General features: G+C 38.0%; 1 protein-coding gene across 1 annotated transcript in view; it reads right to left on the bottom strand.

The window, feature by feature from the left end:
• LOC116551942 (C2 calcium-dependent domain-containing protein 6-like) overlaps nt 1–13,937 on the bottom strand; it is a 94,875-nt gene that overhangs the window by 2,953 nt on the left and 77,985 nt on the right. The window contains exon 11 of the mRNA XM_032278657.1: nt 10,596–10,674. Within this exon, the coding sequence (XP_032134548.1) occupies nt 10,596–10,674 (79 nt within the window). The remainder of the gene's footprint in view (nt 1–10,595; nt 10,675–13,937) is intronic.

The following is a 13,937-nucleotide window of genomic DNA, read 5'->3' as shown; positions in this document are numbered from 1 at the left end:
TCTCGGCTCACCGCAACCTCCGCCTCCTGGGTTCAGGCAATTCTCCTCCCTCAGCCTCCTCAGTAGCTGGGATTACAGACACGTGCCACCATGCCCAGCTAATGTTTTGTATTTTTAGTAGAGACGGGGTTTCACCATGTTGACCAGGATGGTCTCGATCTCTTGACCTCGTGATCCACCCACCTCGGCCTCCCAAAGTGCTGGGATTACAGGCTTGAGCCACCGCGCCCGGCCTTATTATAGTATCTTTTATGGTGCTCTATGACGAGTCATCTTTGATGTTACTATTGTAATTGTTGAGGAGCACCACAAGCCACGCCCATTTAAGATAGCAAACTTTTTTAAAAAATGTAACTTTTAAACACAATTGTACATGTGCAGGTTTGTTAAACAGATAAACTTGTGTCATGGGGGTTCGTTGTACAGATCATTTCATCACCAGGTATTAAGCCTAGTACCCATTAGTTATTTTTCCTGATCCTCTGCCTCCTCCCACCCTTCACTCCCTGATAGGCCCCAGTGTATTTTGTTCCCCTCTATGTGTCCATGTGCTCTCATCATTTAGCTCCCACTTATAAGTGAGAACATGTACCATTTAGTTTTCTGTTCCTGCATTAGTTTGCTAAGGATAATGGTATCCAACTCCATCTATGCTCCTGCAAAGGATGTGATCTCATTCCTTTCATTGCTGCTTAGTATTCCATGGCATATATGTACTACATTTTCTTTATCCAGTGTACCACTGATGGGCATTTAGGTTGATTCCATGTCTTTCTTATTGTGAATGGTACTGCAATGAACATACTTGTTCATGTGTCCTTATAAAAGAATGATTTCTATTCCTTTGGGTGTATACCCAGTAATGGGATTGTTCGGTCAAATGGCATTTCTGTCTTTAAGTCTTTGACGAATCACCACACTGTCTTCCACAGTGGCTAGGCTAATTTACACTCCCACCAACAGTGTATAAGCATTCCTTTTTCTCTGTAACCTTGCCACCATTTGTTATTTTTTGACATTTTAATAATAGCCATTGACATTTTAATCTGAATGGTGTGGGATGGTATCTCATTGTGGTTTTGATCTGTATTTCTCAATGATCAGTGATGTTGAGCATTTTTTCATATGCCTGTTGGCCATATGTGTGTCTTCTTTTGAAAAGTTAAAACTTTTTAATGTTTTTGTTTGTACATTTGTTTAAGTTCCTTATAGATGCTGGATATTAGACCTTTGTAAGATGGCAAACTTAATTTATAAATGTTGTGTGTGTTCTAACTATGCCACTGAGCAGCTGTTCCCTCATCTCTCTTGCTCTCTTTTGCCTCTCTATTCCCTGAGACACAACAATATTGAAATAAGGCCATTAGTAACCCCAACATGCATCCAGATATTCAAGTGAAAGATTTGCACATCCCTCACTTTAAATTAAAAGCTAGAAATGATCAAGCTTACTGAGGAAGGCATGTTGAAAGCTGAGATAGGCCAAAAGCTAGGCCTCCTGCACCAAACAGCCCAGTTGTGAATGTAAAGAAAAAATTATTGAAGAAAACTTAAAGTGCTACTCCAGTGAACACACAAATGATAAGAAAAAAAACCGCTTATTGCAGATATGGAGAAAATTTTAGTGGTCTGGATAGAAGATTAAACTAGCCACGAACAGTCCCTCAAGCCAAAGCCTAATCCAGAGAAAGCCCCTAGCTATCTTCAGTTAAATGAAAGCTGAGAGAGGTGAGGTGGCTGCAGAAGAAAATCTTGAAGCAAGTAAAGGTTGGTTCATGAGGTTTAAAGAAAGACAGTATCTCCATAATACAAAAGTGCAAAGCAAAGCAGCAGTGCTGATGTAGAAGCTGCAGCAAGTTACCTAGAAGATCTAGCTAAGATAACTGATGAAAGTGGCTACACTAAATAGATTTTTATAGTAGATGAAACAGCCTTATACTGGAAGATGATGTCATCTAGGACTTTCATAGCTAAATGGAGAAGGCAATGCCTGGTTTCAACGCTTCAAAGGACAGGCCAACCCTCCTGTTAGGGGCAAATGCAGCTGATGACTTTAAGTTGAAGCCAATGCTCATTTACCATTCTGAAAATCCTAGGGCCCTTAATATTCCTGTCAAGTCTACTCTGCCTGTGCTCTATAAATGGAATAACAAGGCATGGATGACAGCACATCTGTTTGCAGCATGATTTACTGAATATTTTAAGCTCACTGCTGAGACTTACTATCCAGAAAAAAAGGATATCTTTCAAATTATTATTGCTCAGTGACAATGTACCTGGTCATCCAAGAGCTCTGATGGAAATGTATGAGGACATTAATGTTGCTTTCCTAACTGCTAATACAGATCCATTCTGCAGCTCACAGATCAAGAAATAATTTCAACTTTCAAGTCCTTTAATTTCAGAAATACATTTTAAGGTTTTAGCTACCTTAGATAACTCTTCTGAGGGATCTTGGCAAAGTAAATTGAAAACCTTCTGCAAAGAATTCACCATTCTAGATGCCATTAAGAACATTTGTGGGCCAGGTGCGGTGGCTCACGCCTGTAATCCCAGCACTTTGGGAGGCCGAGGCGGGCAGATCACAGGGTCAGGAGTTCGAGACTAGCCTGGTCAACATAGTGAAAACCCAGCTCTACTAAAAAAAAAAAAAAAAAAAAGTAGCCAGGCGTGGTGTAAGGTGCCTATAATCCTAGCTACTTGGGAGGCTAATGCAGAAGAATTGCTTGAAGATGGGAGGCAGAGGTTGCAGTGAGTCAAGATGGTGCCACTGCATACCAGCCCAGGTGACAGTGTGAGACTCCGTCTCAAAAAAAAAAAAGAATATTTGTGCTTCAGGAGAGGAGCTCAAAATATCAACATAACAGGAATTTGTAGGAAGTTGATTACAACCCTTATGGATATCTTTAAGATGTTCAATAAAACTTCAGTAGAGAAAGTAATTGCAAATGTGATGAAAATAGCAGGAGAACTCGAATTAGAAGTGAAGCCTGAAGATGTGACTAGATTGCTGCAATCTCATTATAAAACTTGAATGGATGAGAAGTTGCTTCTTATGGATGAGCAAGAAAGTGGTTTCCTGAGATGGAATCTACTGCCGAAGATGCTGTGAACACTGCTAAAATGACAACAAAGAATTTAGAATACTAAATAAACTTGGCTGACAAAGCAGTAGCAGGTTTAAGAGGATTGATTCCAATATTGAAAGAAGTTCTACTGTGGGTAAAATGCTATCAAACAGCATCACATACTACAGAGAAATCTTTGACCAAAGGAAGAGCCAACTGATGCAGCAAACTTCATTGTTGTCTTATTTTAAGAAATTGCCACAGCCACTCCAACCTTCAGGAGCTACCATACTGATCAGTTGCCAGCCATTAAGATCAAGACCCTCCAGCAGCAAAAAGACCACAACTCGCTGAAGGCTCAGATGATCATTTATATATATATACACACACACACATATATATATATATTTTGTTTTTTTTTTTTTTTTTGAGATCAAATCTCATCTCACTCTGTTGCCTAGGCTGGAGTGCAGTGGGCTAGAGGGCAGTGGTGTGATCTCAGCTGACTGCAACTCCACCTCCTGGGATCAAGTGATTCTCATGTCTCAGCTTCCTGAGTAGCTGAGAGCACAGGTGTGAGCCACCATGCCCGGCTAATTTTTGTATTTTAGTAGAGATAGGGTTTCACCATGTTGGCCAGGCTGGTCTTGAGCTCCTGACCTCAGGTGATCTGCCCGCCTCAGCATCCCAATGTGTTAGGATTACAAGCTTGAGACACTGCACCCAGCCATTCTCTATATTTTTTGAGATAGGGTCTTGCTCTGCCACCCAGGATGAAGTACAGTGGCACAATCCTACCTGATGCAATGCAGCCTTGAACTGTTGGGCTCAAGCAATCCTCCTGCCTTGACCTCCCAGAGTGCTGGGATTACATGCATGAGGCACTGTGCCAACCAGCAATGAAGTATTTTTTCATTAAGTCCTGTACATTGATTTTTTTTACATGATGTTATTGCACACTTAATAGACAACAATATAGTGTAAATATAACTTTTATATGCCCTAGGAAACCCAGAAAATCATATGGCTTGCTTTACTGCAAATATTTGCTTTATTGTGGTGGTCTAGAACTGAACCTGCAATGTCTCTGAATTACATGTGTATAACACATTTTCTTTATCCATTCATCTATGATGTTTAGGTTGTTTCTACATCTTGACGATAGTAAGTAACATGGCAATGAACATAGGAGTGCAAATATTGCTTTGAGATGCTGATTTCAATTCTTTTGGATAGAATTCCAGAAGTGAAATAGCACGATCATAGGATTTATCTATTTGTCATTTTTTGAGTAACCTCCACTCTGTTTTCAAAAGCAAATCCATCTTTTTACATTCCCACCAACAGTGTACTAGGGTTTGAATTTCCTCACATCCTTGCCAACAATCATTGATTTCTTGACTTTTCAGTAATAACCATCCTCACAGGTGTGATATCTTATGATTTTGATTTGCGTTTCCCTGATGATTAATGATGATGAGCACCTTTTCATATACCTGTTGGACATTTGTAATGTCTTCTTTGGATAAATATGTATTCAAGTGCTCAGCCCATTTTTTGTGGGGTTTTTGTTTGGTTTTTGTGGGGTTTTTTGTTTGTTTTGTTGCTATTGAGTTGAAGTAGTTCCTTATATGTTTTGGATATTAGCCTCTTATCAGCTATATGGTTTGCAAATATTTTGCCCCATTCTGTAGATTTTCTCTTCACCCTGTTGTTTCCTTTACTGTGTAGAAGCTTTTTAATTTGGTATTGCCCCATAGTCTGTTTTTGCTTTTGTTGCCTGTGCCTTTGGTGTCTTATCCAATAAATTATTGCCCACACCAGTGTCAATGAGATTTTCCCCTATGTTTTCTTCTAGGAGTTTTACAGTTTTCAGTCTTACATTTAAGTATTTAATCCATTGAGAGTTGATTTTTCTTTATGGTGTTAAGCAAGAGTCTAATTTCAATTCTTTTGCATGTGAATATCCAGTTTTCCCAACACCATTTGCTGAAAAGACTATTCTTTCCTCATTGAGTATTCCTGGCACACTTCTCAAAGATCAGTTGATCACATTTACATGAGTTTATTTCTGGGCTCTCTCTTCTATTTTATTGGTCTATATGTCTATCTTCATGCCAGTCCATGCTATTTTATTACTATAGCTTTGTAATATATTTTGAAATCAGAAAGTGTAATACCTCCAGCTTTGTTCTTTTCTCAAGATTGTTTTGATTATCCAGAGTTCTTTGTGGTTTTATATAAATTTTAGGACTGCTTTTTCTACTTCTGTGAAAAATACCATTAGAATTTTGACAGCAATTGCACTGAATCTGTAAATTGCTTTGGGTAGTATAAATTGTTAGTGTATAGAAACACAACTGATTTTTCTGTGTTTTTCTGTGTTAGTTTTATATCCCGCAACTTTACTAAATTCATTTACTGGTTCTAACAGGTCTTTTTATAAGGAGTCTGTGGAATTTTCTATATGTAAGATCATGCCATCTGCAAACAAATATGATTTTACTTCTTCCTTTCTGATTTGGATACCTGTTATTCTTTTTTTTCTTGCCTAACTGCTCTGAGTAGGACTTCCAGTACTATGTTCAATACAAGTGGCAGACTGAACATCCTTGACTTGTTTTTGATCTTAGAGGAAAAGTATTCAGTTTTTCACTGTTGAGTATCGTATTTGCTACAGGCTTTTCATTTATAGCCTTTATTATTAATATATTGAGTTAGTTTATTAGTATTTCTAGTTTTTTGAAGGTGTTTATCCTCAAGGCTGCTGAAGTTTGTCAAATACTTTTTTCACATCTGTTGAGATAATCATGTGGTTTTTATCCTACATACTGTTGATGTAGTGTATCATATTAATTGATTTCTGTATGATGAAATATTCTTGCATCCTGGAGTTAAATTCAACTTGGTCATGGTGTATGATCCTTTTAATATGCTGCTGAATTCAGTCTGACAGCATTTTATTGAGTAGTTTTGCATCTATATTTATTGAGAATTAAAGAAGACACACAAGAGATAAAGAGAAAGGAACCAAAGCTTATCAATACAAAAAAAAATCAATGAAAGACAAGGAAAGATAGCATGACAGAAAAAGATGGGCAAAAGTATTACAAGACAGAAACAATGTAAAAAATAGCAATAGTAAGTCTTAATAGTTCAATAATTCTTTAAGTGTAAATGGAGTAAACTCTCCAGTTGAAAGACGTAGAGTAGCAGAATAGATATAAAAACAAGATCCAATGTATTTTATGTAGAGGGGACTCACTTTAGGTTTAAGAACACATATAGGGAGAGAGATCCAAGATGGCTGATTACTAGCAGCTCAGGATTGTAGCTCCCAGTGAAAGCACAGAGAACGAGAGGATGCCACACTTTCAGACAAGTTTTTGTTGCTCACAGACCAGGAGATTCCCAGCGGAGGAGCTCCATGGGTCACCAGCGCGACTCTTGTGGCTGGCGCCACGGTTTTGCCAGCACCCCGGCACAGCGGTTCTTGGTGCAGAGTAAACGTGACTGGGTCCCCTTTTGGTCAACGTTTGGAGCACCAGGAAGGCAGAATCGCCTATTCAGCTGATTGAAAAAAAGACTCAAGAAGGAAGCCAGACCAGAGATTCCCAGGCAGAAAAGCACCACAAATCTTAATGCCGCTGTTTTGGCCAGCGCAGTGGGTTGCTCAGATTCCGACGCTGGGAATCAACAAGTTGGACGTCCACTCAGAGACCTAATTTGAAAGTCAGTAATTACAAAGACAACAGGTGGATAAATTTATAATGATGAGAAGAAACCAGCGTAAAAAGGCTGAGAATACCCAACATCAGAATGCCTCTCCCTCTACAGGGGATCACAGTTCCTCATCAACAAGGGAACAAGGCCTGATGGAGAATGAGTGCATTCCATTAATAGATTTAGGCTTCAGAAGGTGGATAATAAGAAACTTCTGTGAGTTAAAAGAACATGTTCTAGCCCAAGGTAAAGAAACTAAGAACCTTGAAAAAAGGTTTGATGAAATCCTAACAAGAATAGGCAATCTAGAGAGGAATATAAGTGAATTAATGGAACTGAAGAATACAATACGAGAACTCCGCAAAGTATACACAGGTTTTAACAGTCGAATTGATCAAGCAGAAGTAAGGATATCAGAGGTCGAAGACCAACTTAATGAAATGAAACGAGAAGACAAGATTAGAGAAGAAAGAGTAAAAAGGAATGAGCAAAGTCTCCAAGAAATATGGGACTATGTGAAAAGACCTAATTTATATTTGATAGGTGTGCCTGAATGTCATGAAGAGAATGAATCCAAGCTGGAAAATATTCTTCAGGATATTACTCAGGAAAACTTTCCTAACCTAGTAAGGCAGGAAAATACTCATCTTCAGGTAATACAGAGGACACCGCAAAGATATTCCTCAAGTAGAGCAACCCCAAGACACATAATCATTAGATTCACAAGGGTTGATATAAAGGAGAAAATTCTGAGGGCAGCTAGAAAGAAAGGTCAGGTTAGCCATAAAGGGAAGTCTATCAGACTCACAGCAGATCTCTCAGCTGAAACCCTACAAACTAGAAGAGAGTGGGGGTCAATATTCAATATCCTCAAAGAAAAGAATTTTCAACCCAGAATCTCATATCCAGCCAAATTAAGCTTCATAAATGAAGGCAAAATAAAATTTTTCACAAACAAGCAAGCACTCAGAGATTTCATCACCACCAGGTCTGCTTTACAAGAGCTTCTGAAAGAAGCACTATACACAGAAAGGAACAACCAGTATCAGTCATCCCAAAAATGTACCAAAAGGTAAACAGTATCTCCATAATGAAGAATCTATATCAACTAATGGGCAAAATAGCCAGCTAGCATTAAACGACAATATTAAACTCACAAATATCAATATTAATCCTAAATTTAAATGGATTAAATGCCCCAATCAAAGACACAGACAGGCAAATTGAATAAAAAGTCAAAACCCATCAGTTCGCTGTATCCAGATCCATCTCATAAGCAAGGACACACAAAGACTCAAAACAAAGGGTTGGTGGAAGACATATCAATTCAAATGGAGAGAAAAAAAAATGAAAAAGAAAACAGGAGTTGTAACTTTCGTCTCTGACAAAATAGACTTTAATAGTAACAAAGACTAAAAGAAACAAAGAAGGATATTACATAATGGTAAAAGGATCAATACAACAACAGGAGTCAATGATCATAAATATATATGCACCCAATATAGGAACACCCAGATACATAAGACAAGTTCTTAATGACTTATAAAGAGACTTGGACTCCCGCACAATAATAGCGGGAGACTTTGACACCACATTGTTAATATTTGATGGATCAACGAGATAGAAAATTAACAGGGACATCTATGATTTGAACTCAGACCTGGAACAAGTAAACTTGGTGAATATTTCTAGAATTCTTCACCCCAGGTCCACAGAACATACATTTTTCTCAGTATCATATTACACCTATTTTGAAAGTGACCATATAATAGGAAGTAAATCACTCTTCAGCATTTGCATAGCATTTCACAGACTTAAATGAAATATTGGTTGGCTGCTTGTTTGTTATTTTCTTCCCTTATTCCTTCCTGTCTCCACTGTTAAGCACAATTATCGGCATAAAAGAGGTTTTTAATACCTATTTTTAGATTGCATTCCAGCCTGGGCAATAGAGCAAGACTCCTGTTCTCTCTCTCCCCTTTCTCTTTCTCTTTCTTTCTTTCATTCAAAAAAAAAAGAAACGAATAAAGTTGAAAAATTTCTGGTAAGATTGAGCAAGGAAAAAGAAAGAGGACAAAGGAATGCCAGGAATAAAAAAAAAAAAACACACACACATAGGCTGAAAGTGAAGGAATGGAAAAAGAGATCCCATGCATATGGAAACCAAAAGAGAGCAGGAGTGGCCATATTCATATAAAAAAAAAAAGACTTCAAGTCAAAAACTGTAAAAAGGTGCAAAAAGGTCATTATATTATGATAAAGGATCAATATATCCAAGAGGATATAACAATTGTAAATATATATGCAACCAACTTTTGAGCAAGTGGAAAAAAAGTAACAGAAAAAACAACGGCAACCACCGGTGATTGAGGAAGGTTACCCTCTATTCTTCCAGTGATATTGAAGAGAGGAACTGTGATTATCCTATACCTAAAACTTGAATGTTTCAGGTAAAGAGTTAGCTAAAGAGGTAGTATAGGCTGGTAGATTCCAGAAGTTAGGAAATCAATCTTTCAAAAGCCTGATGTAGCTAGAAGTAGAGAGGAAAGAGATGATTAACCCGTGGCAAAAGTCTTACAACAATAAATCATTATTCCATACCTGCATAATCCAAGACTTTACATTGTATTATTGTGTATTTCAAAGTGTAGTACTATACTCTAACTTGCTTTCTTAGTGAATTTAAGAGATTTTTAAAAGACTGCATGAACAGTTCATTTATTAAATCTCTTACTGATACTTTGTGATAAATTCTCAAATGTAATGCTAGGCCAGGCGCGGTGGCTCAAGCCTGTAATCCCAGCACTTTGGGAGGCCAAGGCGGGTGGATCACAAGGTCAAGAGATCGAGACCATCCTGGTCAACATGGTGAAACCCCGTCTCTACTAAAAATACAAAAAATTAGCTGGGCATGGTGGTGCGTGCCTGTAATCCCAGCTACTCAGGAGGCTGAGGCAGGAGAATTGCCTGAACCCAGGAGGCGGAGGTTGCGGTGAGCCGAGAGCGCGCCATTGCACTCCAGCCTGGGTAACATGAGTGAAACTCCGTCTCAAAAAAAAAAATGTAATGCTAATCTAATTTCCTTCTTCCTCTACCACACTTTCTTTTACACATGCGCATACACACACTCCATAAACACACTCCTCTACATAAAAGAGACCAATAGCTCTAGTTCACAATGCCTAATAAAAATGCTTTTTCACAGGTCATAGTTAATATTTAACATTTTTCTCTTCCTTAAAAAAGTAAAGGAGCACTGGTGAAGCGTGGTGGCTCATGCCTGTAATCCCAGCACTTTGGGAAGCCAAAGCAGGAGAATTGCTTGAGCTCAGGAGTTTGAGACCAGCCTGGGCAAATGGCAAAATCCTGTCTTTATGAAAAAAAATACAAAAATTAGCCAGGCATGGTGGCGTGTGGCTGTAGTCCCAGCTACTTGGGAGGCTGAGGTGAGAAGACTGAGCTCAGGAGGTCAAGGCTGCAGTGAGCTGTGGTTGTGAGACTGCACTCCAGCCTGGGCAACAGAACTAGACCCGGTCTGAAAAATAATAATAATAATGATAATAAAATAAAATTTAAAAATAAAATAAAGCAGAATTAAAACTTTTAAAAACTCTTAATAGGGCCTAAGACTTTTCTTTGAAAGTATCACACCCACCATATGCCAAAACTATAGCGAAATGCATATTTATTTCCTAACAAAAAAGAAATCTCTTTAAAGCAAATTACTAATTGTCTTTTTGCTACATAATCACTTTGATTTCAATTATCTTAATAGTAAACAAAAAAATCAAATTAGTTTCTTACCTACTGCTATAACATTTTCAAGTTCCTCTTCAGATGGATTACTTTCTGTGCTTTCAGATGCCTCATCCATATTAGTTTCCTAGAAGCAAAAAAAGAAAAAAGAAAATATATTGGGAAAAATATGTAAAAAACTAAAACATTTTCCTCTGCCTTCATAACTACATTTAATACAATATAACTTCCCACCCAACCCAAATTTAAAGAAGATAAGAGGGAGATGGTTTTGTGAGAAAAGCAATCGAAAGAGCATTATTATTATTATTATATTTTTTATTGCACTTTAGGTTCTGGGGTACATGTGAAGAACATGCAGGATTGTTGCATAGGTACATACATGGCAATGTGGTTTGCTGCCTCCATCCCCTTCACCTATATCTGGCAATTCTCCCCATGTTATCCCTCCCCAAATCCCTACCCGCTGCTGTCCCTCCCCTAGCCCCCCAACAGACCTCAGTGTGTGATGCTCCCCTCCCTGCATCCATGTGTTCTCATTGTTCAACACCTGCCTATGAATGAGAATATGTGGTGTTTGATTTTCTGTTCTTGTGTCAGCTTGCTGAGAATGATGGTTTCCAGATTCATCCAAGTCCCTACAAAGGACCCAAACTCATCGTTTTTTATGGCTGCATAGTATTCCACAGTATAAATGTGCCACATTTTCCCTGTCCAGTTTATCATCGATGGGCATTTGGGTTGATTCCAAGTACTTGCTATTGTAAACAGTGCTGCAATGAACATATGTGTGCATGTGTCTTTATAACAGAATGATTTATAATCCTTCAGATATATACCCAGTAATGGGATTGCTGGGTCAAATGGAATTTCTATTTCTAGGTCCTTGAGGAATCCCCACACTGTCTTCCACAATGGTTGAACTAATTTACACTCCCACCAACAGTGTAAAAGTGTTCCTATTTCTCCACAACCTGTCCAGCATCTGTTGTCTCCAGATTTTTTAATGATTGCCATTTAACTGGCGTGAGATAGTATCTCAATGTGGTTTTGATTTGCATTTCTCTAATGACCAGTGATGATGAGCATTTTTTCACGTTTGTTGGCCTCATATACATCTTCTTTTGAAAAGTGTCTGTTCATATCCTTCACTCACTTCTGAATGGGTGTGTTTGTTTTTTTCTTGTAAATCTGGTTTAGTTCTTTGTAGATTCTGGATATAAGTCCTTTGTCAAATGGGTAGATTGCAAAAACTTTTTCCCATTCTGTTGGTTGCCGATGCACTCTAATGACTGTTTCTTTTGCTGTGCAGAAGCTCTGGAGTTTAATTAGATCAGATTTGTCTATTTTGGCTTTTGTTTCCAATGCTTTTGGTGTTTTGGTCATGAAGTCCTTGCCTATGCCTATGTCCTCAATGGTTTTGCCTAGGTTTTCTTTTAGGGTTTTTATGGTGTTAGGTCTTATGTTTAAGTCTTTAATCCATGTGGAGTTAATTTTAATCTATCTGGTGGATGGATTAAAATTAACTCCAGGTTAAAATTAACCCATCAGGTAGGGCTCCAGTTTCTGCTTTCTGCACAAGACTAGCCATTTTTTCCCAAAACCATTTATTAAACAGGGAATCCTTTCCCCATTACTTGCTTTTGTCAGGTTTGTCAAAGATCAAATAGTTGTAGATGTATAGTGTTGCCTCCAAGGCCTCTGTTCTGTTCCATTGGTCTATATATCTGTTTTGGTACCAGTACCATGCTGTTTTGATTACTGTAGCCTTGTAGTATAGTTTGAAGTCAGGTAGCATGATGCCTCCAGCTTTGTTCTTTTTGCTTAGAATTGACTTGGCTATGTGGGCTCTTTTGGTTCTATATGAAGTTTAAGGTGGTTTTTTCCAGTTCTGTGAAGAAGGCCATTGGTAGCTTGATGGGGATAGCATTGAATGTATAAATTACTTTGGGCAGTATGGACATTTTCATGATATTGATTCTTCCTAACCACGAGTATGGAATGTTTCTCCATGTGTTTGTGTCCTCTCTTATTTCATTGAGCAGTGGTTTGTAGTTCTCCTTGAAGAGGTCCTTTACATCCTTTGTTAGTTGTATTCCTAGGTATTTTATTCTCTTTGTAGCAATTGTGAATGGCAGTTCATTCTTGATTTGGCTCTCTTTAAGTCTGTTATTGGTATATAAGAATGCTTGTGATTTTTGCACATTGATTTTGTATCCTGAGACTTTGTTGAAGTTGCTTATCAGTTTCAGAAGATTTTGGGCTGAGATGATGGGGTCTTCTAAATATACAATCATGTCGTCTGCCAATAAAGACAATTTGACTTCCTCCTTTCCTAATTGAATACCCTTTATTTCTTTTTCTTGCCTGATTTCTCTGGCTAGAACTTCCAATATGATATTGAATGGGAGTGGTGAGATGGGGCATCCTTGTCTAGTGCCAGGTTTCAAGGGAATACTTCCAGATTTTGCCCATTCAGTATGATGTTGGCTGTGGATTTGTTGTAAATAGCTTTTATTATTTTGAGATAAGTTCCATCAATATCTAGTTTATTAAGAGTTTTTAGCATAAAGTGCTGTTGAATTTTGTCAAAGCCTTCTCTGCATCTATTGAGATAATCATGTGGTTTTTGTCTTTGTTTTTGTTTACACAGAATTACGTGTATAGACTTGTGTATGTTGAACCAGCCTTGCATCCCTGGGATGAAGCCTTCTTGATTGTGATGGATAAGCTTTTTGATGTGCTGTTCCAATCAGTTTGCCAGTATTTTATTGAAGATTTTTGTATCTATATTTATTATAGATATTGGCCTGAAATTTTGTTTTTTTGTTGAGTCTCTGCCAGGTTTTGGTATCATGATGATGTTGGTCTCATAAAATGATTTGGTAAATATTCCCTCTTTTTGGATTGTTTGGAATAGTTTCAGAAGGAGTGGTAGCAGCTCCTCTTTGTATGTCTGGTAGAATTCGGCTGTGAACCCATCTGGACCTGGGCTTTTTTGGTTGGTAGGCTATTAATTGCTGCCTCAACTTCAGCCCTTGTTATTGGTCTATTCAGGGTTTTGACTTCTTCCTGGTTTAGGCTTGGGAGGGTGCAAGTGTCCAGGAATTTATTCATTTCTTCCTGATTAACTGGTTTATGTGCATAGAGTTGTTTGTAGTAATCTCTGATGGTGGTTTGTATTTCTGTGGGATCAGTGGTGATATCCCTTTATTGTTTTTTATTGTATCTATTTGATTATTCTCTCTTTTCTTTTTTATTAATCAAGCTAGTGGTCTATTTTGTTGATCTTTTCAAAAAACCAGCTCCTGGACTTATTGGTTTTTTGAAGGGGTTTTTGTATCTCTATCTCCTTCAGTTCTGCTCTGATCTTAGTTATTTCTTGTCTTC

The sequence above is a fragment of the Sapajus apella genome, unplaced genomic scaffold (assembly GCF_009761245.1).
Source record: "Sapajus apella isolate SASKATOON/1434 unplaced genomic scaffold, GSC_monkey_1.0 scaffold10, whole genome shotgun sequence".
In the NCBI taxonomy this organism is placed as follows: domain Eukaryota; kingdom Metazoa; phylum Chordata; class Mammalia; order Primates; family Cebidae; genus Sapajus; species Sapajus apella.
This window is presented reverse-complemented; position numbering and strand designations above follow the sequence as displayed.